Source organism: Cannabis sativa, chromosome 5, assembly GCF_029168945.1.
Source record: "Cannabis sativa cultivar Pink pepper isolate KNU-18-1 chromosome 5, ASM2916894v1, whole genome shotgun sequence".
NCBI classification, from domain to species: Eukaryota; Viridiplantae; Streptophyta; class Magnoliopsida; order Rosales; family Cannabaceae; genus Cannabis; species Cannabis sativa.
In genome coordinates, this window is record NC_083605.1 from 3,101,743 (window position 1) to 3,127,009 (window position 25,267).

The 25,267-nt window shown below is 32.2% G+C and overlaps 2 protein-coding genes across 3 annotated transcripts in view; both read right to left on the minus strand.

Annotated features, from left to right (window-relative positions):
• Positions 1-25,267, minus strand: part of LOC115717205 (uncharacterized) — a 29,655-nt gene that overhangs the window by 2,202 nt on the left and 2,186 nt on the right. Inside the window, exons 3-6 of the mRNA XM_061116129.1 lie at positions 24,655-24,751; positions 24,402-24,544; positions 23,900-24,048; positions 23,729-23,819 (exon numbers count right to left, since the gene is read on the minus strand). Coding sequence (XP_060972112.1) covers positions 23,729-23,819; positions 23,900-24,048; positions 24,402-24,544; positions 24,655-24,751 — 480 coding nt within the window. The remainder of the gene's footprint in view (positions 1-23,728; positions 23,820-23,899; positions 24,049-24,401; positions 24,545-24,654; positions 24,752-25,267) is intronic.
• LOC115716405 (myrcene synthase, chloroplastic) lies at positions 304-7,070 on the minus strand. 2 transcript variants are annotated; one of them, XM_061115245.1, is made up of 6 exons: positions 6,739-7,053; positions 5,371-5,791; positions 5,022-5,240; positions 3,916-4,054; positions 1,534-1,791; positions 304-765 (listed from the first exon to the last, which is right to left on the minus strand). In XM_061115245.1, the coding sequence occupies exons 1-6, from the start codon at positions 7,028-7,030 to the stop codon at positions 466-468; spliced, it is 1,629 nt and encodes a 542-aa protein (XP_060971228.1). In that variant the 5' UTR covers positions 7,031-7,053; the 3' UTR covers positions 304-465. The 2 variants fall into 2 exon arrangements, with proteins under 2 accessions (XP_060971228.1, XP_060971229.1); XM_061115246.1 differs by lacking the exon at positions 1,534-1,791 and having other exon boundaries at positions 6,739-7,070.

The following is a 25,267-nucleotide window of genomic DNA, read 5'->3' on the forward strand; positions in this document are numbered from 1 at the left end:
ATGTTACTTTTGTCATATTACATTATATAATATGTAATTTAATCACCATATATATAATATAAGATATTTCTACAATATATTCTTTTAAAAACTTTTTATCTATATAAGCGGGCATTTGAGAGAATTTTTTAGTCCAATTCTTTTTATGATTGTTTACATTATAGTTATTTAATACATTTTATAAAATTTTAAGAAATTCAAGAAATTTTAATGTATCGATCGAAAACAAGCTCAAACAGTAAATATATATTACATATTTCATAGTTTAATCTATATTATATTTTAATATATTATAAAATAATAAATAATATAACAATTTCATGTTTTACAATAAAAAAAAAATATTACATTGAACATGTACACAACGAAACCTAGTGACATGACAATAAGAAAGTTATTTATGACATATTATATCATGTTATCTTATTATCTCATAAATATTATGATATATTCTTATCTTAAATATTATTTAGGAATATTAATTGGAGTAATAATCAAGGTTGAAATACGTTCTTTTGATAAACTATTCTGAGAACCATGTCCATCTCCATTCTCATATATAAATAGTGCTGTTCTAGCCATATTTTTGCAAACTTCAACAAAATTTTCTGATAAAAAACTCTCATCTTCATCTTTCTTATTCATATCCTTCCATGTTTCACTTATCAAGAACTTGATGTGTTCACGAGCTTCGTCTTCGGTAGCATTATTATCGTACATGTAACATTGAATCGATTTAGGAACGTCGCCTCTATTCAATTCATCCTGGTCAATTTAATTAAATCAAATTAGTTGTTGAGGATAAATATTTTTTTAAGTAAAGGTAAAAAATTGTGATTGATTAAAAACATATCTTCAACTATATAGATATTTGTTACTAAAACTAAAAGTTTATGCTATCAAGAGTGCGACTAAAAGGTTATATCACTTACATCAAATGAAGTACATAAGTGTTTTTCTTTTATTTTACTTATATATATAGTAAATAAAAATATAAAAGCAAGTAAAAATAAAATGTTAGGAGTACTTTATGAAGATGTTCCTAAATCATCTTCAAGCCTTGTACTCACAAAAATGTTGTGAGTACGAATAAAACTACAACTGAAAAATTATGCTATCGCGAGTACGAATAAAATGTTAGAATACTTAATTACATCAGATGAGAATAGGTGCTTTTCCTTATTTTACATTAGAAAAAAAGCTCAGCTTACATTAGTTACTTTTCTACATGTAGTGAAGCATTATATTTATTTTCAATGCTTCTCTATAAAGTAAATATTAAATGAAAATTTGGATCGTCCCTTATCCAAAATGGTATAAAAAAACCCTAAGTTCAATTTTCATCAATTTCTTTTTCTTTTTAACATAATAACAAATCTGAAGTCAGTGTCTAGCACAATCAGATGAAAAACTTATAACTAGTCTGGTCATAACACCTAAGTTTATTTTTGATAAAAATTGAGTTGATCGAAGCTATTTAATAAAACAGAAGGTCTAATACGTAAAATTAATGTGATAATTAAGAGTACTTACCGAAGATGTTCCTAAATCATCTGCAAGCCTTGTAATCAAGCATGCTTGTTTAATTATGTTGGGATAATGATGTTGCAATTGCAAACTTTTCAAGTCTTGTTTTGTTATAGGATTTGTGAAACAAAAATAAGCATGCATAAGAATTACTGATGCTCCTATTGAAAGCCAACCCAACTCAGTGTATTCTTCCAATGTTGGTTGGTATCCACTATAATACCATTTTGCTTCTTGTAAATAACATTTACATAAATCTACCCACTACAAAATAAAATAAAAATTACATACAATTAAGTTAACAGTACATGTTATATAAATATATATTAATTAATTAACTGCGAAAAACACAACAAAAAAATATAACATTTTAGTCACAACATAAAAATTTTGTGACTAAATGTATCTTTTAAGCAACAAAAAGTTACTTGTAGCTAAACAATATAGTATTTAAATATAAGTTGCCACTAATTTAGTTAACACATGTAATATACATATATATAAATATATATATTAATTTAACTTGGAAAAAAATTATATGTGTATTAATTAAAGTAGGGGTGTTCACAAAGTATCCGATCTAATCCAATCCGCACGATCCAATCCAATCCAATCCGCAAAATGCGGATATCCGCACTTGTGCGGATTGGATTGGATTGAAAAATCTAAAATCCGCACTTATGCGGATTGGATGTTGTTTGACCTCAAAAAGTATCCAATCCAATCCGCACTTAATTATATATATTTTTAAAAAATTATAATATATAATATATATTAATTAGAAAAAGATACAAACTTCAAATTTCTTAGTCTTTTTTAGTAATATATTGAGTTGGTGTATTTTATTTATTTTGTAATAATAAACACAAGAAAAATAATTCTTATTCACATAGACACATACACATAAAGTTTAAATATATATACATACTAACTTATTTATTTTAGTAATAGATACATATATATTTTAGTGTAAATCTAAAGATAAGTATACATATATTGATATATATATATGTATATTGGTTTAATTTGTATATAAATAGAGATGGAAATAGATTATTATTGGAGATTAAGAAACAATAGTTTTTTTTTTTAAATTTTTTTTCTATGAAATATTAAATAATTTATTATTAAAAAAAATAACCGATCCAAAATAACCGATCCAATCCGCACTATTGCGGATTGGATTGGATTGGATTTAAACTCTTATGCGGATCGGATTGGATCCAAAATATGAAATCCGCACTTAGTGCGGATTGGATGTTGTTTGACCAAAAAAGTGCGGATTGGATCGGATGAACACCCCTAAATTAAAGTATTGGGGAGCTTAATTTGCACCCAAAAAACTTATATAACACCCTATTTAATCATTTTTATTATATAGGAAAATATATATCTTTAATCATACTAATTTTTTTTTTCATATTCTTAAAAATTATTCCTATACAAAAAATAAATTATATTAATTTAAATATTATAACAAAAAATGAAATAAAAATGATATGAAATTTTATTAGAAAAAAATTATACATGATTTTTTTTTAAAAAAAAAACATGAAAATAAAATTAAAATAAGTATTGAGGTTAGCACAAAATGTGAGAACTTTTTTTTTTAAAAAAAAAAAATATTAAGAGTGATTTTTCAAAATTATTTTAAGCTTTTTTTAATATTAAGGTTGTACTTATTATTTTGTAGGGTGCAAATAGTTGTTATTACTTGTGAGGTGTGTAAGTACTTTAAAACCTCTTTTTAACTTTTTGAAATATTTATATAAATTTAACAGAAATTGTTGTTCTTTTTTTTTTTTTAAAATATTAGCATTAAAACTTAAACATACTACACATTTTTTTTAATCTTTTATCTTACATTAAATACAACTATAATAACATAAAATATTTTCTTAACAATACGACTAAAATTTAAACTCATTTCACAAATTTAAAAAATATCTTTCTATTATCATTTATCACACAAAACATATTTTCTACTATATTTCTAAAAATATATTTTTTTTTTATTTTTGATAAAATCATACCAAACATAACATTTATCCAGTTATCAAAATTCTATCATAGGGTTAAAAATATATTTCTATTATTGTTTTATTTTTAAATAATAAAATAAAAAAATGTTTATAGTTCTTCAATTAAAAAATTATAAAATTACATTTTGTGCTGTTAAACTAAAATTATAAATAATAATAAATTTTGAATATTATTATGTTTTCTTTCTATAATTAACACTTAAATTAAATATTTTTCAATAAAAAATAAGTTTTGTTTATTGAATAATTTTAAAAAAATTAATTATACAACTAAAATAAAAATTAAAAAATATAACTAAATATAAATTCATTCACGTAATATTAACTTAGTATATATGGTACATACCGATTTCTTAAGGTATTCAATGTTGACAAAGTTTTGTTGTACTAATACATCAAACCCCATCTCATTTATGGTATTGTGTAAAACAAAGAAAGGCATCTTCATGTAATCTGGTAACTCATTGATTAATTTCACATCCCATCTACAAAACCAAATATAATTATTATTATTACATACAAAAATTAAATTAGTGTATGTCATTTGGGATGCTAGGAATTTGTATTTATGAACAAAAAGTTTATTATATATAGTATCCAACAATAACTTATAATCTAAATAGCCAGGATATAAGTATCCAATATATATATATAAATATATATATATATTAATTATTGCATATATTTAAAATAATTAGAGTCATAAATGAATAATATTTTTCAGTTTGTAGTTATATACTTATTTTTTTTTGGGCATATTAATACAAGACTCATTTGGTAGGTCGTATAATGAAATAACAAATATCACTATGTTTGGATAAAATATTATATTGTATTAATTATTATGACTATAAATTTTAATACAATATGAATCGTAGTATTTAATTTACACATAGCAAACGATTCGTATTAGCCTAGATTATAATATTTATAAAAAGTCCGGGGTTGGGGATCCCGACCCAGGGCCGTGGCTCCGGTCCCAAATCTTTGACCCCAGACTCAAGACTCGGACCTGGCCCTAACCTCAAACCCTAGAGCCAAACCCAAATCCCAGAGTCGATCTGGACTAGAACCCTGGACGCGGAACCCGACTCTATCCCAGGACCGGCCCTGGACCCGGACTCGGACCTTGACCACGGACCCAGACCCCGACTCAAACTCAAACTTAGACGGCCCAGACCCGGATTCGGCCCCAATCTTGGACTCCAGACTTGAACCCCCGACCTGAACCCTTAATCTCAGACCCTGGCCCTGAACAGGGTTAGGAGTTGGAGTCGAGTTTATGGCAAATATAATATAATTTACACAAGCTATTAATACAAGTTAAAGTTTGTATTAAATAATATTAATACAATACGATCCAACACAATACAAATACAACACGACGTACCAAACGAGTCCATAATATTTGATATAAACATAATATTTAAAAATATATATAATTATACTAACCTTTCAACAGCACTAGTGAAAAGCTCTAATTCCTCCAAAGTTCCATATACATCATAAATATCATCAATTATTGTTATAAGCACAAATAATCTTGCATTTATTCTTCTAAAATAGCTGAATTCTCCCTCGAATTTTAGTCCAACATCCCATAAGAAAGCTTCCATCAATCTATCTCTAGCAAAATTCAATTTCCCACCAAGTTTACAATCCCTCCACCACCTAAAAATATACAAATATATTATTAGAAAAATAGAGCATATATAATTATTCAATAAATATACATAATCTATCTCTAGCAAACATTCATTGCATGTTACTAATACCTAATATATATAGTCATAATTATTACCTCGATAAATGTTGTAAATCTTCTTGGTGTGTTGATTGCACTATATTAAAATCTAATTTCGCAAACTCGAACAAAGTCGAATTCATGTCTTGTTTTTTCTCATATATTTCGTCAATGAACCACCTAGCTTTCGATCTTGTTATTCTCCAATGAAGCGGATGCTCGAAAGCGTGATTAATTAATAGCAAATTACTATTAATATTATTATCATCTAATAATAATATTTTTTTCTCTTCCTCATTCTCCATTTTCTCCATGTATTTTTTAAGACATTTAGTTGAAAAAATTCTTGCTTCCTCCAAAATATTTTCATGTTTCATAGCATAGAATGAAGCTTCATATAAACACAATACTCCCATAATATCATCACTCAAGCATGTTTTAAATTTCCCTCTCTTATCCTTGAAAGCATTAAAAATTTCTGCAATAAAATTCATAAGATATATCAATCACTATTTATTGTACATCTACTAAAGAAACCATGCATAATGATTTATTTTTTTTTAAAAAAAAAGAAATAGTCAATAAAAAAGAAGAAGAGAGAAGAAAAATACTCGTCGTCGATTTTTATTTTAAGCACGTGCAAAATTTTAGCAGATATCTCGCCAGTTATTAAAAATGCTTGATAATAAGTTAGTACATGATTCAAATAATCACATTCATTTGTTTCTATCTTTTTTATATATGTAAAACCGACTGTTTGAACTATAATTTATTTCCACCTTGTTTATTTTTGAAAATTTTAGAATATATATAGGTGGCGTTTGGTAACACTTTTTTAATCAGTTTTCTGTTTTTAAAAGTAGAAAAGTGAAAATATTTTTCAAAAACATGTTCTATAAAACTGTTTTTACTTTTCAATTTTATAATTAGAAATTAAAATTTTAAAAACAAAAAGAATCACTTTCAATATTTTTTTAAACAGTTTTTTTTCTTAATCAATCTTTTAGATTAGGACCAGACCCGGACCCAAATCCCCTCCCTACGGCTCTGGCGCTAAACCCGACTTTTGACTTGAACCCGAATCCGACCCCGGACCTAGACCCGACTTAAATAAAATCAAAAAATAAAAATAAAAATAAACTTTACAGAACACACTTTTGTTTTCTGTTTTTAAAATTGAAAAACAATAGTGGTTACAGAACGCATTTTTGTTTTTCAAAAACAAATTTTTTAAAAACAAAAATTTTACTTTCATTTTGTGATTAAAAAATTAAAAAACAAAAGTGTTACCAAACGGCACCATAATGATGATATGCATACTACAAGTACAATTCATATCATCATATAAATAGATATTTTAATTAAAGATAAAAATGATATTTCTACTTAAAAGATTATTCTCATCATTAAATTATGCATGCGTACCTTGAGGTACTGTATAGCCATGTTGGCGTAGAAGCCTAAATTCGAGAGCAATGGCATATAAATTATTATAATTAGGGTTAGTAATAATAATATTATTGTTAATATAATTATCAGTGTATTTTTTCTTCAAAATAGTGTTTATTTCATTCTTAAAATGGTAAGATATTCCAAGCCTTTGCAATGTATCAATTAGCTCAAGTAGGGCTAAAGAGTTAATTTCCAGTCCAAGGACCATTCTTGTCACTTCTTTCTTCAACTTATTTAATTGCCTTGTATAGGATTCTCCCTGCATGCATAAAAATATGTGATTAATTCAAAAATACTCAAAAATAACAAAAAATTTACGTTTTTATGAAATTCTGATTTTTTTTTTTTTTACATTTTATGGAATTTTTTTATAGACTGTTGTTTTTAGGTTGCTTTAAAAAAAATTGTTGTTTACACGTTATTTTCATAGGCAGTCACATGAAAACAACATTATTTTTCCTTTAAAAAATCACTAATCTGTAAAAATATAAAGAAAAAAAAAATCGTAATTTTTTTTTTTAAAAAAAATGTACAATTTTAAGGTAATTTGTGTAATTTTTCCTAAAAATATATATAAGTATTAATTAATAGTTCTATATGCAAAGAAAACTAGCCTAGCTTAATTTAATATAATGCATGGTATAAGAAAACTATTAGTATTCTATTTTAAAATTAGACCAAATAATAACATGTATAATCAAACCATCCATACAATTTTAATTAATGATCATATATATATATATATATATATCTTATAAGACTCAGATTAAATTTTAGGTGAGATATTTCTTATTTTTTATTTGTATATAGAGAAATTGTAATTTTTTTATATAACAATATACATTATAATTATATAAATAGTAAATATGTTGTTTGTTTTCGAGAAATACTCATGTTGGATTCACTCTAATAGGATTTCATGTTAGAAATTACTCTTTAAAGTGTAATATATTTTGTCGGCACATTTAATTACAAACATTGTATAAATATTTTGTTTTTATTATAAATTTTGTGTTTTTTTTTTTTTTTTGTGGGATATATAATAATATTTTTTTTTCAAATAAATTAAAATAAAAATATGTAAATTTTACTATTAGAGACGAAATATTTTTTACCAAAACATAAAATATAAAATAATATCTCGTTGCAAAAAAGATTGGATTTTACAAAAAAATAAATAAATAAAAAGTCATATGGTCATTTATTGGTCATGGAAAGTATTTTTGCGCGATGCTTTTAAACATGCATCATCAATGGCTATTCAAAGCATTTAGCAATCAAATTTCAGCGATCGCGCGAAAATACTTTAGACTCATTTCTGCAGTGTTCAAGTATTTAGCTGCAGAGATTCAGCCTCTTTCACATTGGCTCTGCAAAAAAGAATGTATTTAGCACAAATCGAATATTCTGTTTTCAAGAAATTGTGTAAATGATTCTCGAAGTCAGATTATGGAGAAATTGGTAGTGGGGTTGGTGAAAGGTAATGAGAAACATCTGGGAAATCCTTTCCTCTTTTCCCGTAGCAAGAAGAAGGACTTTCAATTCCTCAAAACCAATCTTTGTAATAGATTAGAGGGTTGGCGTATGAAAACTCTATCTACCATTGGGAGAATGGTGACTATTAAATCGGTGGATATGGCTATGCCGTTGTATACCATGAGCTCTTGTAAAATCCCTACTACCTCCTGTCAGGAATTAGATGCCATTGTCAGAAAATTCTGGTGGAAAGGTAATTTGGATAGCTCTCGGTTTCTTGCTACTAAAGCCTGGGATGTGCTTTGTCAACCTAAAGGCTGTGGTGGCTTGGGTTTCAGAAGATTTAGTGATATGAATGTTGCTCTTTTGGCCAAGTTGGCTTGGTTTTTGGCAAATAACTACAACAGACCTTGGGCTGTATCTTTAAAAGCTAAATATTTCCCTTGGATTCTTTTTGGAGTATTCAGAAACGCCCTACCGACAACCCAATTTGGAAAGGGATCTTGGAAGCTCGGAAGTTGATTTGCGAAGGAGCTTGTACTATGCTTGCTAATGGCGAAGACACTAATATCTGGTGGCAACCTTGGATCCCGTGGCTTGATTACTCGGAATTCAGGGAAACCATGGAGCTAGCTCGAGCTAAAGCTCCATCTTTATGTTGTGTGGCAGATCTTATGTTTAGAAGAAGCAGGACCTGGAACCGTGGCTTCCTGAACTTTGTTTTTGGAAGTGATCAGATGGGGGATCGGATTAGCTCTATCTAGATTAATGCCTATGCTGAGAAAGATTTGATCATTTGGAAGGACTCGAAAGTAGGTGCCTTCTCGGTTAAAGGGGCTTATTTGAGTAGCCAGAAGTCGAGGCTTGTTGAGAAGCAGGATTTGTGGAATTGGATATGGAATTGTAAAATCCATCCAAGACAGAGTATGATGTTATGGAGGGCTGTGGTCGGAGCTCTTCCCACATCTGATAAATATGGTAGGATTTCTACTAATGACTATTTGTTCTGTTGCTCTGATAATGAGAGTCCTTTGCATATCTTCGTAAAATGCTCGATGGCTAAAGCTTTATGGTTTGGGGGACCCTTTCCTCTCAGAACAGAATCAATCCCTGGTGCCACTCTTTCTGAAGTGATTTGTTCCATCTTGCCTTTGTTAGAAGGGTCTTCGAAGCTGTCCTTCCTTATCTGGATGGCCTCTGTCTTTGAAACCATTTGGTTGTGGAGGAATAGAGCTCGATATGGGAGGATAGTGAATATTTTGGTTGATGAGATGCTCAATAATGCCTTAAACCGTTTTGTGGAAATGAGTGACACTCATAAGCCATCTTTTGAACAGATGCTTCCTGTCTCTAACGGCCTCCCAGTTCCGGGGTTTGTTTCGAAGGTGATTTTGGCTGATGAATCGTTTAAGGACGGGAACTTTGGAGGAGCTATTGTGGCTATTGATGACGCCAACAAGAAGTGGTTTATCCAGACCATTGCTGGAAGATTGGATTGCCCGATAGCAGCTGAACTTCAAGCTGTTCATTTAGCTCTGCTTTGGGCTAAGGAAAAACAGTGGGAAGATGTGTGCATCTTCTCTGATTCTCAGGTGGTGGTGAAGTCTTTGTTGAAAGGAATTTCTCCTAGCTAGAAATGTTGGACTCTTTTCTCTAGTGTTCTAGATCTTAAAAATAGTTTAGTTAATTGCTCTTGTGCTTTTGTTTCCCGTGATGTTATTTCCTTTGTTGATTTGTTAGCTAAGGAAGCTAGAAGTTCATCTGTAGAACTTTTGAATTGTCAAGGGGAGGGATTTCCCCCTGTGAATCCCATGAACCTTTTTTCGGTTTAATGAAGGACTTTGGTTCTCTTTCAAAAAAAAAAAAAAAAAAAGTAGTTAGTTGCATGCGTGTTGTTCTATTTTATGCGAGTGTAAGTGACTATATTTTTGAATTTTATATATTTTTGATGTCTTTAGTTGTTTAAAATTTATTGAAAACATACCATAGAGCTATATAACCATCATGTACACTATCATATAAAAAAATTAAAATATAATTTCTCTAAATTGATCAAAACGCTCCTATATTTTAAAAAAAATATAGCTATATATATAACCATCATGTACACATAACCAAGATATAAACTAAAAAAATATATAACTAAATATAAGTGAAATACATGATATAGGGAGCACGTGTTATTAAGCAAACTAATATGTCATATATATGTACATGAAAGTATTACATAGATCATTACTATTAGGTATCAGTAATGCTAAGTACTTTAATTCTAGACGTGTTACCTTGCGATTGGCTAGCGATACTCACCTAAACGTTATTACATTAAACTATATGGGACTCGATACTTAGTTGAACCAATAGTAATATATTGACACGTAAGAGGGTGCTAGGTACCACTGATACCCTTTAGTCTTTCTCATATTACATGTGAATATAATGCGAAAACTTTCAAAATTCGTATTTTTTTAGGAAAAACCTTCTTTCTTATGTTTTTTTAATCGAGTTATTCGATCAAAACCCTAAACATGAATTTTTCACTAAACTTTTTCCCGATACTCTTTGCTCTAGGAAAAGTTGTTTTAATTTTGTACTATGTATAATAATAGTTAAAGATTATCATCATATGGGAAAAATTGTAGCATATATCTATTCTATATAAAGTGTGCCTATATAACTGAATTCTTGGTTTATGAGAAATTCATGGAATGACTTTTTATTTTTATTTAATAAAATAATAAAATATTATTTATATATAATAAAATAATAATAAAATAAATCTCATTAATATTTGAATTGATATTTTCTTTTTATAAAACACGAGGTAATCGATTCTTCTCTCCCATGCACTAAAATTCCTCTCTTAGTCCTCTGCTTTAGTAGCTCGTTCTTGGTATGTTTCAACTCAATTTTAAGATTTGAAGTGGTATTAGTAGCTTGACTATATTTTTATTTTTATTTAAAAGAAGTTGCATAACACAAGTTGCACATATTATATATTCGAGATGATATTGATCTTAAAACTGAATCATTGGTTATCTAATTTTCTTTTTTAGTAAACAATATAATTTCAAAATGAAAAATTATGAGTATTTATTGTTTATTATAGGAAAGGCTAAACGAAGTATTTAATGAGAAAAGTTATCATACATAAATATTTATATTAAATGAGAAAAGGAAGCATTTAAGTCTAGCATGGAGATTATGAAATTGCTTCAGATATATAGAATATTTCAGTACTTGTTTTACGACTTAATTTCATATCACAAGATCTACAATTATGCTCTTGGTTTGCAACTGCGGTTCCGTGAATTAATAATTGAAGATAAGAAGGTATTATGCCGATTTTTTAATCACTTTATATTCAACTTATAAAGAAATTGTGAAGTTTTTATTGAACGTTTTTGTAAAACTATCTGGTATTTCAAAAGTAGATTTAGAAGGAGTATCTTGAATCTCTGAGAGAGATTACCAATATTGTGGGTTCAAAATAAAAAATTGTCACTGCTAAAGGAAAGAAGCCTTACGAGGAGAAGTACTAAGCTAAGATAGCTATGGAGTTGCTTGAACGGTGCCTTTAGTTCAAACCGAAAGTTGAAAAGGTTGAGAAGGAAAACAAAAAGACTAAGAAAATCCCCTCTCTCTCTCTCTATATATATCTCTCTCTATATATATATATGTATGATCATAGAACATTAGTGTTTTAGTTTAATTGACATTTTACAGAAACAAAAGGATCTATTGAAGTCGAATAATGATTCTTCAATATTTTTAAAATTCTTATGCTTACCTCTTTGTGTTTCAATTATTTGCAATCTTTTATTTCTTTTAATCTCAATAAATACTTAATATTGAGATTAATATTTTGATTGTTTAGAAACTCTAAAAATTGGTGGATTATGATAAATGATTCAGTTTAATGTTTCAAGATTTGAGTCTTTTGAGAGAAATATTTATGTAGGTAATCTATGTGTGTTTTATAGGAATGGTTCTGGAACATTGACATTCCAATATGGCTATTGGGTTTTAATGAATAAAAAAACAATTGTGATCATTATTGTAGTCATTGACTCATTGTAAAAGAATACAACAGTTGTATTTATGTTTTATATATCTGTATAAATTCAATTTGATGATTTTTGTTGCTAAATGTAGAACAACTTTGTGAAAGTGTTTATTTTGTTGGTTAAAGATCAAGTAGCTTCGTATCTTCATTTTATTTTCTTGAAAAATCCTATATTTTGTGAAGTATTGATTATTGATTTCTTCACTTTGTGGCACCAATATCAATTAGAAGCAATGGTACCTACGAGTGAGATGTGTTAGTGGTCTCAATCAACAACGAAAAGTTTATTAGCTTGTTGTGATTATTAATACTACTCCAAATAGGGAGGGATGATGATGGAGCAAATTGGTGAAAAGCCATGCACTGCATTTTTGATAATTATATAATTAATTAATTCTAAACAAATAATTATATGTATGTATTAATTTCTTGTGATGAAGATCTGCATTGCCTTGCCTTGTATTTATATATGTTGATGATGATGGTAAGTTAGGCAAAAACATTAATGAAAATATTAGTGTAAGTATGATAATATAATTAAGTTTATTAACATGTGTTTAGATTATTTAATATGGTTGTACGTACCTAAATAATTTTTTTTTTTGAGGAAGAGTACGTACCTAAATAATTAGGCATGAGTATTATTGAAAATATTATTATTATTATTATTATTATTATTATTATTATTATTATTATTATTATTATTATTATTACAGATTTCGATCTTATTTTACTTGTTTTGGTATTCATCATATTTAAAAGAATAATTCAATAAAAAAATTTCCGAACTTTGACAACCCAAACTATTCCGTTGTAATAAAATTTCTTTTGAAGCATAAAAATAATTACAAATTTACCTTTCGGTTGCATTTTGTTTATTTTTTGCTAACGATTTACTAATGTAAGACTCCTCAATAATTTATCTATTTTAATTCGAGAGTACACACAAAATTAATTGCATAGTTGAAAAATAATTTGCTAGCTTTAGGTTAAAACATTTTTTTTTATTTTTTAGTTAGTAAGAAAAGTTTCATTGATATCAAAACTATACAAAGCAAAGGAAATACATCCCACTTATTCTTTTTCTTCACCCAAATTTTAACGACGATGACGTGTCAAAAGTAGAAACACGTGGCACAAAAATATTGAGACTAAATTAATGAAGAATATGTAAATTAAGTCATGACTGTTGGGATGACTGTCGACCATGAAAGGTGTCATGACCGCTAGAGTGGAAGTCAGACGGCCACCCTTACCCCTAGGTTGAGTAAGGAGGGCTTCTCCAAGAAGGAAAAATGATGGACTAATACCTTCGTAAGCGGAATGAACGATCACCACACACCTACAGGAGTCAAGCGAGTCTAGGGAATATATACTACTACCCCTACCTCAACTGCAATGATCTATATGGGGTTTAGTCTAGGGGTACACCCCTTAACCCCTAAAGGATTAGTCTAGGGGTATACCCCTACCCCTACACACGCATGGTACAAGTCATGCATTTTACCATAGACATAATGATATTCTCAAAGGTATACGGGGACATCACACCATATATAACTACTATCAACGGACAAGGGGTCTTGGGAGATCACCCCAAGATGACGATTATCACCCCCCTCAAGTTGGGTCTCGGAGGGTCACCAAACGATGACGACGGTCACCCCCTCGAGTTGGGTCTCAGGAGGTCACCCAACGATGACGACGGTCACCCCCTCAAGTTGGGTCTCGAGGGGTCACCCAACGATGACGACGGTCACCCCCCTCAAGTTAGGTCTCAAGGGGTCACCCAACGATGACGATTGTCACCCCCCTCAAGTTAGGTCTCGGGAGTATTGCCCCCAAGTATGGGCTTCATCCCTAAAGGTGGTTGACGACCATGTCACACCCATAAGAGACCCTCGTCATCAGTAACTCTTTCAAATGTTCAAATCCCATGAAAGGCTCAAAGACAGTTGTCAACCCACAAAAATAGTGGGATATTATCACATAAAAATCAGACTTCAACTGCCTCCAAAAATCAAGGGGATCACAATTGAGGTGGCTGCGCGTTTGTCGCGTCTCTTGAAGCGAGAAGCACCGACCCCCTCCCCTATATAAAGGGTCATCCATAACTTGGGAGGAGGATCCGCAATTTTAAAGACTTAGAAAAATAAACACTTATCATTCTTTCCAATCAAGAGCCTGTTCTTGACTTTTGCAACTCAGATCAATAAAATACAAGGAGAGTAGGCTATTACCGAAATCCGGGTCAAACCTCTTTAAATTTTGGTGTCTTTTATTTCATTTATTGCAAGTTACGGCTTCATTAACTGCACTTATTACTGTGATTTTATTTTAAGTCTCATTTATTATGACTCCGCGTCAGTTGGCTAAAAATCCAGTCAACATTTTGGTACTTTCATTGAGAGCTTTAACTAAAATCTTGAAGTTTTTCACGAGAAAAAATAGTGTTAACCCGAAGATCTCAAGAACGACCTAATGAGGAGATGGATAATGTCCATTAAGTTCTGTCAACAAGCAATCTTGCCGGAAATAATGGAGAGCCACCCCGTTGATAATGGCAGGGCAACCACCATTCACGCCAATGCCCAGACTACTGTTGGCCATGGAACAACTGGCCAAATTGTTGCCACTGGGCATACCACTAACGCCACCGCCGCCGAAGGCGGCGCTACCAACGGTGCCACTGGAAGGGGTAGTGCTGGAAACTTTATCCCACCTAATAACGGCATAGGCCAAACTCAAACTAGTTGGGGCCCTAGCGTCTTTAGACCACAGAATGAACCCCATGTGGAGATCGAGGGGATTTACCCCGAGATGGATCAGTTACGAGATGCAATAAGCTTAATGCAAGGCCAGTTCCAGACTGTGCACCAAGAGCGAACTGAAGCTCGGGCGGCCTTGACCGAGAGCCTTGCTAACCAAAGGAGAGAATTCTAATCTTGGTTGGAAGATCATGCTCATGAGATGAGGAGACACCAAGACGACCAAGATCGTTGCACCCAAGAGGCTGCCGACTTAATACGAAGCTACTTTAACCAATATACTCAAGGGTTGAGTACTAACACCCACAATCAACATATACCTCACACTTGTCCACAGGAAGTACCCTGAGAAACCAGCGGGAGAGGGTGATCTATGGTCCTGAAGAGCGCCCAAGGAACCAAGAGAGGGCTAGGAGTCACCCCTCTAACAGGGTTCCTCGCAAAAATAATCGACCGCTCTCTGCCGATGAACAAGCTCTACCCAGTCATTATATGGGACGTGATGACTCCCACAATGTCCGTCTAAGGCAGAGTAGTGGAGGAAACTCTAGAAACAACAATGGTGATTGTGGCAGAAACGGTGGAAGAATACCCCAACGTAGGGAGTGGCAACCCCGTGACCAACGCGGCCAACCACGAGAGGGCGATGATCGCCCGAGAAACAGTAGGTCCAGGGGGAGAAGGGAAGACCCCGAAGTCAATAGTGACTACCGTCCAAACTACCCTAACGGTCACGGTGATGATGAAGTTGAAAGTCGGGCCAACAACCAACCAAATCCTGAGCTAAGGGTTATCAAGTCGGAGGGTCGTATGCCCCTAATAGGCAGTATTAACTTGAGAATCCGCCCCAAAGGGGTAGAGATGATGATCAAGTACCTATTGGAATTATTTTACCAGGATCTTAGATCTACTCACAAGTATGTTGTTTAACATCCTAAATATGAACTTCTAAAACGATTATAAATAAACACATATAAAGTATGAGAAACCTTACAGTGGTTGCAGCGGAATAATATGTCTCCTTCCACTCAGATCTCTAACCCTTGTATCCATTCTGTCGCAGAGTATCACCAAGATTTGAGCCCGAATGTCCTTCTGTTGAATCTGAATTCTTCACGATCTTCCACACTATGATTGAGGTACCACTTGATGTGTATGGGCACTACTCTTTCACTCAAGGGATTCAGTTCAATAATGAAGAGGAGAGAAAGATAGGTGGCGGCTGGGTTAGGTAGAAGGCACTCAGGTTTTTCTCTGAAGGAATTAGATGCATCATCTTTTCTTGAAGCCATCACTACCTATTTATAGTATGCCACCTAGAGTTAGGTTTGAATAATTTGGCATTAAAATAATGAAAATATTAAATGATAAATCCTACATAAGTGGTCGGCCAAGGCTATGGATATTGGGCCCCACTTTTGCAATTTGATGTTTTATCATTTCTACATCTCATTTTCTCAAAAACGTCAATTTTCAAATTCAACCATTTAAATGCCAATTTCAACTATTTAATAACTAAAATTAATTATTAAATAATATTGTCATTTAATATATTTATTAGTTAGACTAGCCAAAGTCTTTTAATTAACAAATATACCCTAGAAACTCTTTCTTTACAATTTTGCCCTTGCTTAGTGAAAAATTCACAAACTAGACATAGTCTAATTTTAGAATTATAATTGATTAATCAAAATCAATTAAGTGAGTCTTACAAATAGTATTGTCTCAACTAGTGTGGGGACCATGGGCCTATATATCCGAGCTTCCAATAAGCAGATCAAGAACTTACCAAGTAAATTCACTGACTTATTAATTCTTTATTGCATCCACGCATAGAACTCAGAATTGCACTCTCAGCTATATAGAACGCTCTATATGTTCCACCATATAGACACGCTATTAATTATCTATTGTTATAATCCTAATTTGATCAATGATCCTCTATATAGATGATCTACATTGTATAGGGATTAAATTACTGTAACACCCTTCAATGTATTTTATCCTTAAAACACTTAGCCCCGTATAAATGATATTTCAGCGAAGTGAAATGAATATTCAACCATTTATCTCTGTTTAGCCAAGCTCGAAGGAAATCATCATTTACTTTCTATTTGCCAGATAGAAGCTATAGATTCCATATCTATGTTTAGCGCTCCCACTCAATTGCACTACCATGTTCCCAAAATGTACATATCACCCTGACCCAAAAGTAGGCTTAACTAACAAATTAAATAACATGTGCAATACTCCTGAGATTGAACCTAATCATATCAGGATTAAGATCATTTGATCTAGGATCAACTAGGTAATATTGAATTGAATAGATATTACGGTAAGTTTAATATATCTAAATCAAAGTTCAATATCGGTCCCTTCCGATGCATACTCCATGCATCCAACCCAAGCTTTACTTTAACCAATGCTCTGGAAAGAACATAGCATTTATCCAAGATGCAAGTAAACTATGTTGTAGATTGTCATATCAGTAAAATCCTTATGTTCTGATAAATCTAGGAATATCTTTAATCACATAGTCTTGATTACTTTCCACTGTCCTGACGACACAATAAACAAGAATATAAATGTGAAAAGGGTTTGGATGAATTTATAAGTCAAATAAACAAGTAATTGATAACATGAACCAAATAACACACAAATGAATGAAAAATACTTCTGTCTCTTTATTGATTTTGAATAATAGAGATTACATTGAAATTGAGTTTTATTTAGGGCATAAAACCCAACAATACCACCCCCGGTCGATGGAAGGGCTGAAGTGAAAATGTAGGAGGTAGGCAAGAACCGGGTCAGTTTTTAAACATGTAGGCCCCCAAGGGGGTAGAGACCTTCGGGATGCCCTCAAAAGAAATTTAGAAGAAGGATGATCAAGCAGATAACAGTGGTGATGGAGTGTTCATTGCAAAAGGAAAATTTCAGAAGAAAGATTACAAGGGGCACAAGAATTCTTACAACAATAGCAGAGACAAAAATGACAGGTTCAAACCTAAGTCTGCAGTAGGTAAACAATGCTATTATTGTAAGAAAGAAGGTCATTTTCGTGATGATTGTTTGGCACTTAAGGCTAAACTGAAAAGAGAAAAGAATCTTGGAAAGAATGGAGAAGCTAACATAGAAAATGGCTATGAATCAGCTGAGGTTCTAGTTGTGTCTAATAACACAACAGATGGGGCTTGGATCTTGGATTCAGGATGCTCTTTCCACATGACACCCAACAAAGAACTATTCAGTTCCTTTTCAGAAGATCATGGAGGTTCCGTTTTACTTGGTAATAACAGAGCTTGTGAAGTTAAGGGAATTGGCTCAGTAGAAATGCATATGCATGACGGTGTTTCCAGGGTTGTGCAACATGTGAGATATGTGCCAGATTTAAAGAGAAATCTGTTATCCATTGGAATGTTTGACAAGAATGGATATGCAGTCAAGATTGAAGATGGAATACTCAGAATTTTCAGAGGTTCAAAGGTTGTGATCAAAGGGCTTTTGAACAATGGACTCGATTACCTTGATGGTAAAACAGTTGTTGGAAATGCATCACCAGTTGTGACTCACAATTCTGAGGTAGTTGTGGCACTTAAATTAGGACATGTTAGTCAAAGGGGTATGGATGAACTCAACAGACAAGGTATATTCTGTTGGAATTATTTTACCAGGATCTAGATTTACTACTAAGTATGTTTTATTAACATCCTAATATGAATTCTAAAACAATGAAAATAAACACATAAGAGTTTAAGAAAACTTTACATTGGGTGCAGCGGAATATAATGACTCCTTCTATTCAGATCTCTAGCCCCTGATTCCTTTCTGTAGCAGAGCATTATCAAGATCTAAATCTGGATCTCTTTCTCTCCTTCTTTGATGTTGATTTTCCATAGTCTTACATACTATGATTGAGGTACCACTTGATGTGTGTGGGCACTACTCTATCACACAAGGGTTTCAAAATTTAGAGAGAAGAAAAGAGAGAGAGGCGCGTGTGGCTTTTCTGAAAGAAACCAATGTTCAAAGTTGTGTGTTTCCTGAAGTCAACACTTTCTATTTATAGAATACCCTCTAGGTTTATGTTAGAATTGAATGGCATTAAAATAATGGAAACTATAAATGGTAATTTCTAGTGCATGTGGCCGGCCATACAAAGGGAATTGGGCCTCACTTTGCAACTTTCCCATTTTGTTATTTTCCATTCCCATTTTCTCAAAAATGCCAATTTTTCAATTTAACCTTTTAAATGCCAATTTTAATTATTTAATAACTTGAAAAAAATTATTAAATAATATTGCCATTTAATATATTTATTAATTTAGACATGTAAAGTCTCTTAATTAATAAATAAACCTAGAATCTCTTTTTTTTTACCATTTCGCCATTGCTTAGTGAAAATTCATAAAGTAGACATAGTCTAACTTTAGAATTATAATTGATTAATTAAAATCAATTAACTGAGTCTTACAAGCAGTATGGTCTCAACTAGTATGGGGACCATGGATCTATATAACCGAGCTTCCAATAAGTCGAACTGAATTTACCAAGTAAATTCCCTAACTTATTAATTCCTTGTTGAATCCACACTTAGAACTTGGAATTGCACTCTCAGTCATATAGAACGCTCTATATGTTCCATGATATAGACACTTCATTAGTTATCCATTGTTATAACCCTAATGTGATCAATGACCCTCTAATAGATGATCTACATTGAAAAGGAACTAAGTTACCGTTACACCTTCAATGTGTTTTATCCTTAGCTCCGTATAAATGATATTTCAGCAAAGTGAAATGAGATCTCCACCATTTATCTCTGTTTAGCCAAGCTTGAAGGATATCATCGTTTCACTTCTAAATACCTATAGAAGTTATAGATTCCATATTTATGGTAGCGCTCCCACTCAATTATACTATCATGTTCCCAAAATGTACGTATCACCCTCACCCAAAAGTAGGCTTAACTAACAAATCAAAGAACATGTATAGTATTCTTGAGATCGAACCTAACCATATCAGGATTAAGGTCATTTGATCTAGGATCAACAGGTGATATTGAATTGAATAGATATTACGGTAAGTTTTAATATATCTAATCAAAGTTCAATATCGGTCCCTTCCGATGTATACTCCATACATCCGATACTGGTAAACTTTGCCAATGTCCTGGAAAGCACATAACACTTTTCCAAGGTGTAAGAATACCTATCGCTGATTATACCATGTCAGTCTAAATCCAGTGTTCTGACAAATCAGGGAATAAACTTTCGAACATATAATTAAGATTATATTCCACTGTGCTGACAACACTATAATCTTTAACAAATTCATATGTTCTGGACTTAAAAAGAATTCATATATTATATACATATAATCATGAAATAAATCATGTGAACCATGCAACATAAAATGTTATTTCTGATCTTTATTAATAAGTAAATCTGATTATATTGAAATGAGTTTTATTTATAGCACAAAACCCAACATATTCAAGGGTGGCTTGAAGTGCAAACTTGAATTTTGTGAAGAATGTGTTCTTTTGGTAAGAGTTGCAGGGTTAAGTTTGGAAAGGGGGAACATCACACAAGTAAGATTCTGGCCTATGTTCACTCAGATTTATGGGGTCCTTCTAAGGTGGAAACAATTGGTGGGGCTAGTTACTTCATAAGCATCATAGAAGACTATAGTAGAAAAGTGTGGGTCTATCTACTCAAAAGCAAAGATCAAGCATTTGCAACCTTTGTCAATTGTATGACATTGCTTGAGAATCAAACTGGGAAGAAATTGAAGATGCTAAGAACAGATAATGGCCTGGAGTATTGCTCAAATCTGTTCAAAAATTTCTGTGCCAGAGTAGGTATAATGAGACACAAGTCAGTGATCAAAACACCACAACAAAATGGTTTGGCTGAGAGAATGAATAGGACACTACTTGAAAGAGTGAGATGTCTACTACTTGGTGCTGGTTTAGAGAGAAAATTTTGGGGTGAAGCCCTCAAAACTGTTTGTTATCTTGTTAACAGATGTCCATCTATTGCAAACAAGTTTAAAACTCCACAAGAAATGTGGCCAAGGCATGTTCCCAAACTTGATCATCTCAGAGTGTTTGGGTGCACTGCCTATGCACACATAAAACAAGATAAGTTACAGCCAAGAGCACTGAAGTGCATGTTTCTTGGTTACCCTGATGGAGTTAAAGGCTATAAACTTTGGTGTATGGAACCTGGTTTCAAGAAGTGCATCATAAGTAGATATGTTGTCTTCAAAGAGGATGAAATGGCAATGAAAACCAAAATTCCCAATGATATACAGCCTGCTATGCCAGTTCAAGGTCTACAACTTGAGGTCGACCAACCTGATACTCAAATTGCAGAAGAGAATTCTGAAATCAGTGCAGAAATTGACATAAATGAAGGTGCTACTGATTTAAGCACCTATCAACTTCCTAGAGACAGGGTGAGAAGAGAAACCAGACCACCAAGCAAGTTTGGATATGCTGATTTCATAGCATATGCATTGCTCACTGCAGAAGAGTTAGAATCTTCAGAACCTACTACCTATCTTGAAGCTACTACAGGCAGAAACAGGTTGAAATGGTTGAAAGCCATTGATGAAGAGATGACTTCACTTAAGAAGAATAAGACATGGATAGTGGTTAAGCAACCTAAAGGAAAGAAATTGGTAGGGTGCAAATGGATTTTTAAGGAGAAAGAAGGTATTCCTGGTGTTGAACCAGTCAAGTTCAAAGCAAGACTAGTTGCAAAAGGGTTCACTCAGCAAGAAGGAGTGGATTTCAATGAAATTTTTTCTCCTGTTGTTAAGCAAACCTCAATAAGGGTCATGATGGCAAAGGCTACTAGAGAAGAACTGCACATTGAGCAAATGGATGTAAGAACTGCCTTCTTACATGGGAGTCTTGATGAAGAAATATACATGCAGCTCCAAAATAGTTTCAACTCCTCTAGCTCAGCATTTTAAGCTGTCTAACACACAGTCACCAGTTACAGATGCAGAGAAAGAAAGAATGATTAAAATTCCATATGCTAGTTGTGTATGGAGTTTGATGTACTCAATGGTGTGTACAAGGCCTGATTTAGCTCATGCAATGAGCATGACAAGCAGGTTTGTTGCTAATCCAGGAAATGCTCATTGGACTGCTTTGAAGTGGGTAATGAGGTATATAAAAGGAACACTGAACACAGGGTTAACCTATGATGGCACTAGCAAATTCAAGGAATTGGTAACTGGCTGTGTTGACTCGGATTATGCAGGGTGTTTAGACACTAGAAAGTCATTAACAGGGTTTGTTTTCACTGTCCATGGGGGCTGTGTCATTTGGAAATCCAACCTACAAAAGGTTGTTGCACTATCTTCTACAGAAGCAGAATATATGGCTGCAACAGAGGCTATTAAAGAGGCAATTTGGCTCAAGGGATTGACAAGTGAACTTAACATTAATTCAGAGGATGTAACAGTGCACTGTGATAATCAAAATGCATTGCATCTCATGAAAAATCCCATGTTTCATGAGAGAACTAAACACACTGACATCAAGATGCATTTTATTAGAGATGTGATTCAATCAAAAATAGTCTTTGTAAGGAAGATTGACACTCATGAGAACCCTGCTGATGCTTTCACAAAGAGCTTGACTAGAGACAAGTTTAGACTTTGTCTTGACTTGCTCAACATCAACTCAAACTAGCGTCTCTCATTGAGATTCACATTCATTGGATATTAGATTCAGTTCTATTGGTTACTTTTATGGCTTGGATTACTATGTTGTTAAAGTGTCCTAAACCAGGCGGAAATTGTGAGGTTTAGAACACTTAAACAACCAATTTAACTGCCTTGACAGTTGGTAGTTATTTCGGTTAAGTAGTTACTAACCTACTGCTATATATAGATAGACATTCAACAACAGAAAAGAGAGAGAAATCAAGTTGGAGTGAGGATAATACAAAAAGATAAAAGAGAGCTATTGTGAGATGAATTCTCTTCAGTTTTGAGGGTGTTATTAGGCTGTTCTGGTTCAAGTTTTTCAACAGCTTTTGAGCTCTTTTCTTGTAACTGGTGTGCATCACCATTAGAGTACTTTGTGTCCTTGATTCTCTATTTGTGTAAGTTTTAATCTTTGCCATTTATCAATAAAGATATCACAACTAATAGAGTTGTTTCTACCCGGGGATTAGGTCCAAGTTTTATCCAAAACTTGTGACTGAACCTCGTTATTTTCTTCTTTGTCTTTTTATTATTTTTTTTTTTGTTTGATGATTTTCTGGTTTAATGTTCTAAGCCTATTTCTTCTTGCATTGTGTTCTTGTTGGTGCTTGAGTGCACAACAATATCATATTCGTTGTTAGACAAACCTTGTTATTTATGCTAGTCTCCATGGAGCTCCATGTCACAGCATTTAAACTCGGCCTTGATGTATAATAATCGAGCTGTTTACCATCGAAGACATCGGACACAACAACCCAGTAGTCAGACTCTTCATCGTCTGTCAAATCAATGACCTGTAGAAAGGTCGGCAACAAGCGCCCAAATTGATCTTGTTGCATGGGAAAGACAATATTTTGATCACTTTTCACCGACAAAAATTAATAGTTGTTTTGTTTTTTGAGGAATATGACATGATAGAATATACCTTGTGGTACATACCGTCTCGAGAGAGTGTGTATTTTTCTAGGCAAGTACACCAATCACCATGTCCTGGTTCACACCACCACTCATCGGTCACTGGAAGCGAAAAACATGCAAAGCTGCAATTAACGACGACTTTCAAATCGGGTAATAATTTAAAGTTATATCGAAATCAACCTTTTTATATAGCCTTGCATAAGCTTCCCACCGCCTCATTTGGGATGAAGATCTTCTATTAGCTACTGCTTCAAAAGCTGCTAGTCCAAAGCTCACGGCAACAAGCAACTCCTTACCTGTGTTTGTATTTGAACTTCCAAAGGTGACCTTTCATGACCTTGTACTGCAGTGTGCAGAGACTATAAACAGAAATTTATGTAATTATAAACCCAAAGCCATATAGTAAGAATAACAGGAGAAACCTTCTAATTTGTAGTGACTACTGATAATCGTTCCTAAGGAGAAATGCTAAAAGGCACCTATAGTATAAGGTGTCATATAATTTAATGCAATAACTTTTATGGAATATTATTACTAAACTAATCACAAGGCGCCGCACCTCAAGGTGGTACCAAGCGTACCTGCAATACTGTTACTAAATAGCAATGATAATCATTATCTTTATAATGTATAATTTACCTAGAGAGTAATTTGAGCTCCTCTTGATATGTTGATTGCACCATATTGAAATCCAATTTGGCAAACTCAAGTAAAGTTGGATTCATGTCTTGTTTTCTTTCATATATTTCTTCAATTAATAGACCATTTAGCTTCTTATCAAGGATTCTCCATTGAAGCTGTGGCATCTCCAAAGCATGATTCACTAATAATGATATTAATGTCATGTTATTATTATTACTATTACTACTTGACACATTAATCTGTATTTTTTGAGACATTTTGTTGTGAAAATTCTTGCTTCTTCCAAAATACTTTCACCCTTTTTCCCATGGAATGAAGCTTCATATAAGCCCAATGCTCCCATAATATCATTACTTATATTTGCCTCGATCTCTCCACTCTCATCATCCTTAAAATTATTGAAAATTTCTGCAATAATAACATAATAAAAATTATATATTTAATATATATGTATATTTTAAACAAATTTAACTATAAATATTAATTTTAAAAATATGAAACTATTAGATTTGGATCCAATTACGAATAATGAAAGAGAAATTTGAATTTTTATGCTTAATTTATCTATTTAATTAAACAAAATATCAAAAAATATCTCATTTTACACTACTTCAAAAATATATTTATATAAAAAAATATCTAAGTTAAACTAATTTTTTTTTATCTTTCTTTTTTGTCGAATAATTTTTTTTAATTTGTTTTTTCAGCCGATGGAACAATCCCAGCTTATATAATGTAAAAATGAGAAATTTTCTGGATAAATTAAGCATAAAAATTCAAATTTTCTTAATAATACTCATTCATGTGGGTAATACCCGTTAAAAGTGCACCTATATATAGATAAATATATATCAAAAGAGTAATTTGCGGCATAAATACATAAGTTTAGCGGTAATAATACCTA

Bases quoted from the DNA above. Each gene is read 5' to 3' on its own strand.
- LOC115716405 (XM_061115245.1), bottom strand. From the start codon at position 7,030: ATGCAGGGAGAATCCTATACAAGGCAATTAAATAAGTTGAAGAAAGAA. The intron at 4,055-5,021 runs GTTAGTATAATT...TTGGTTTTGTAG, and splicing joins TTCACTAGTGCTGTTGAAAG to ATGGGATGTGAAATTAATCA. The intron at 1,792-3,915 runs GTATGTACCATA...TTTATTTTGTAG, and splicing joins TTGAATACCTTAAGAAATCG to TGGGTAGATTTATGTAAATG.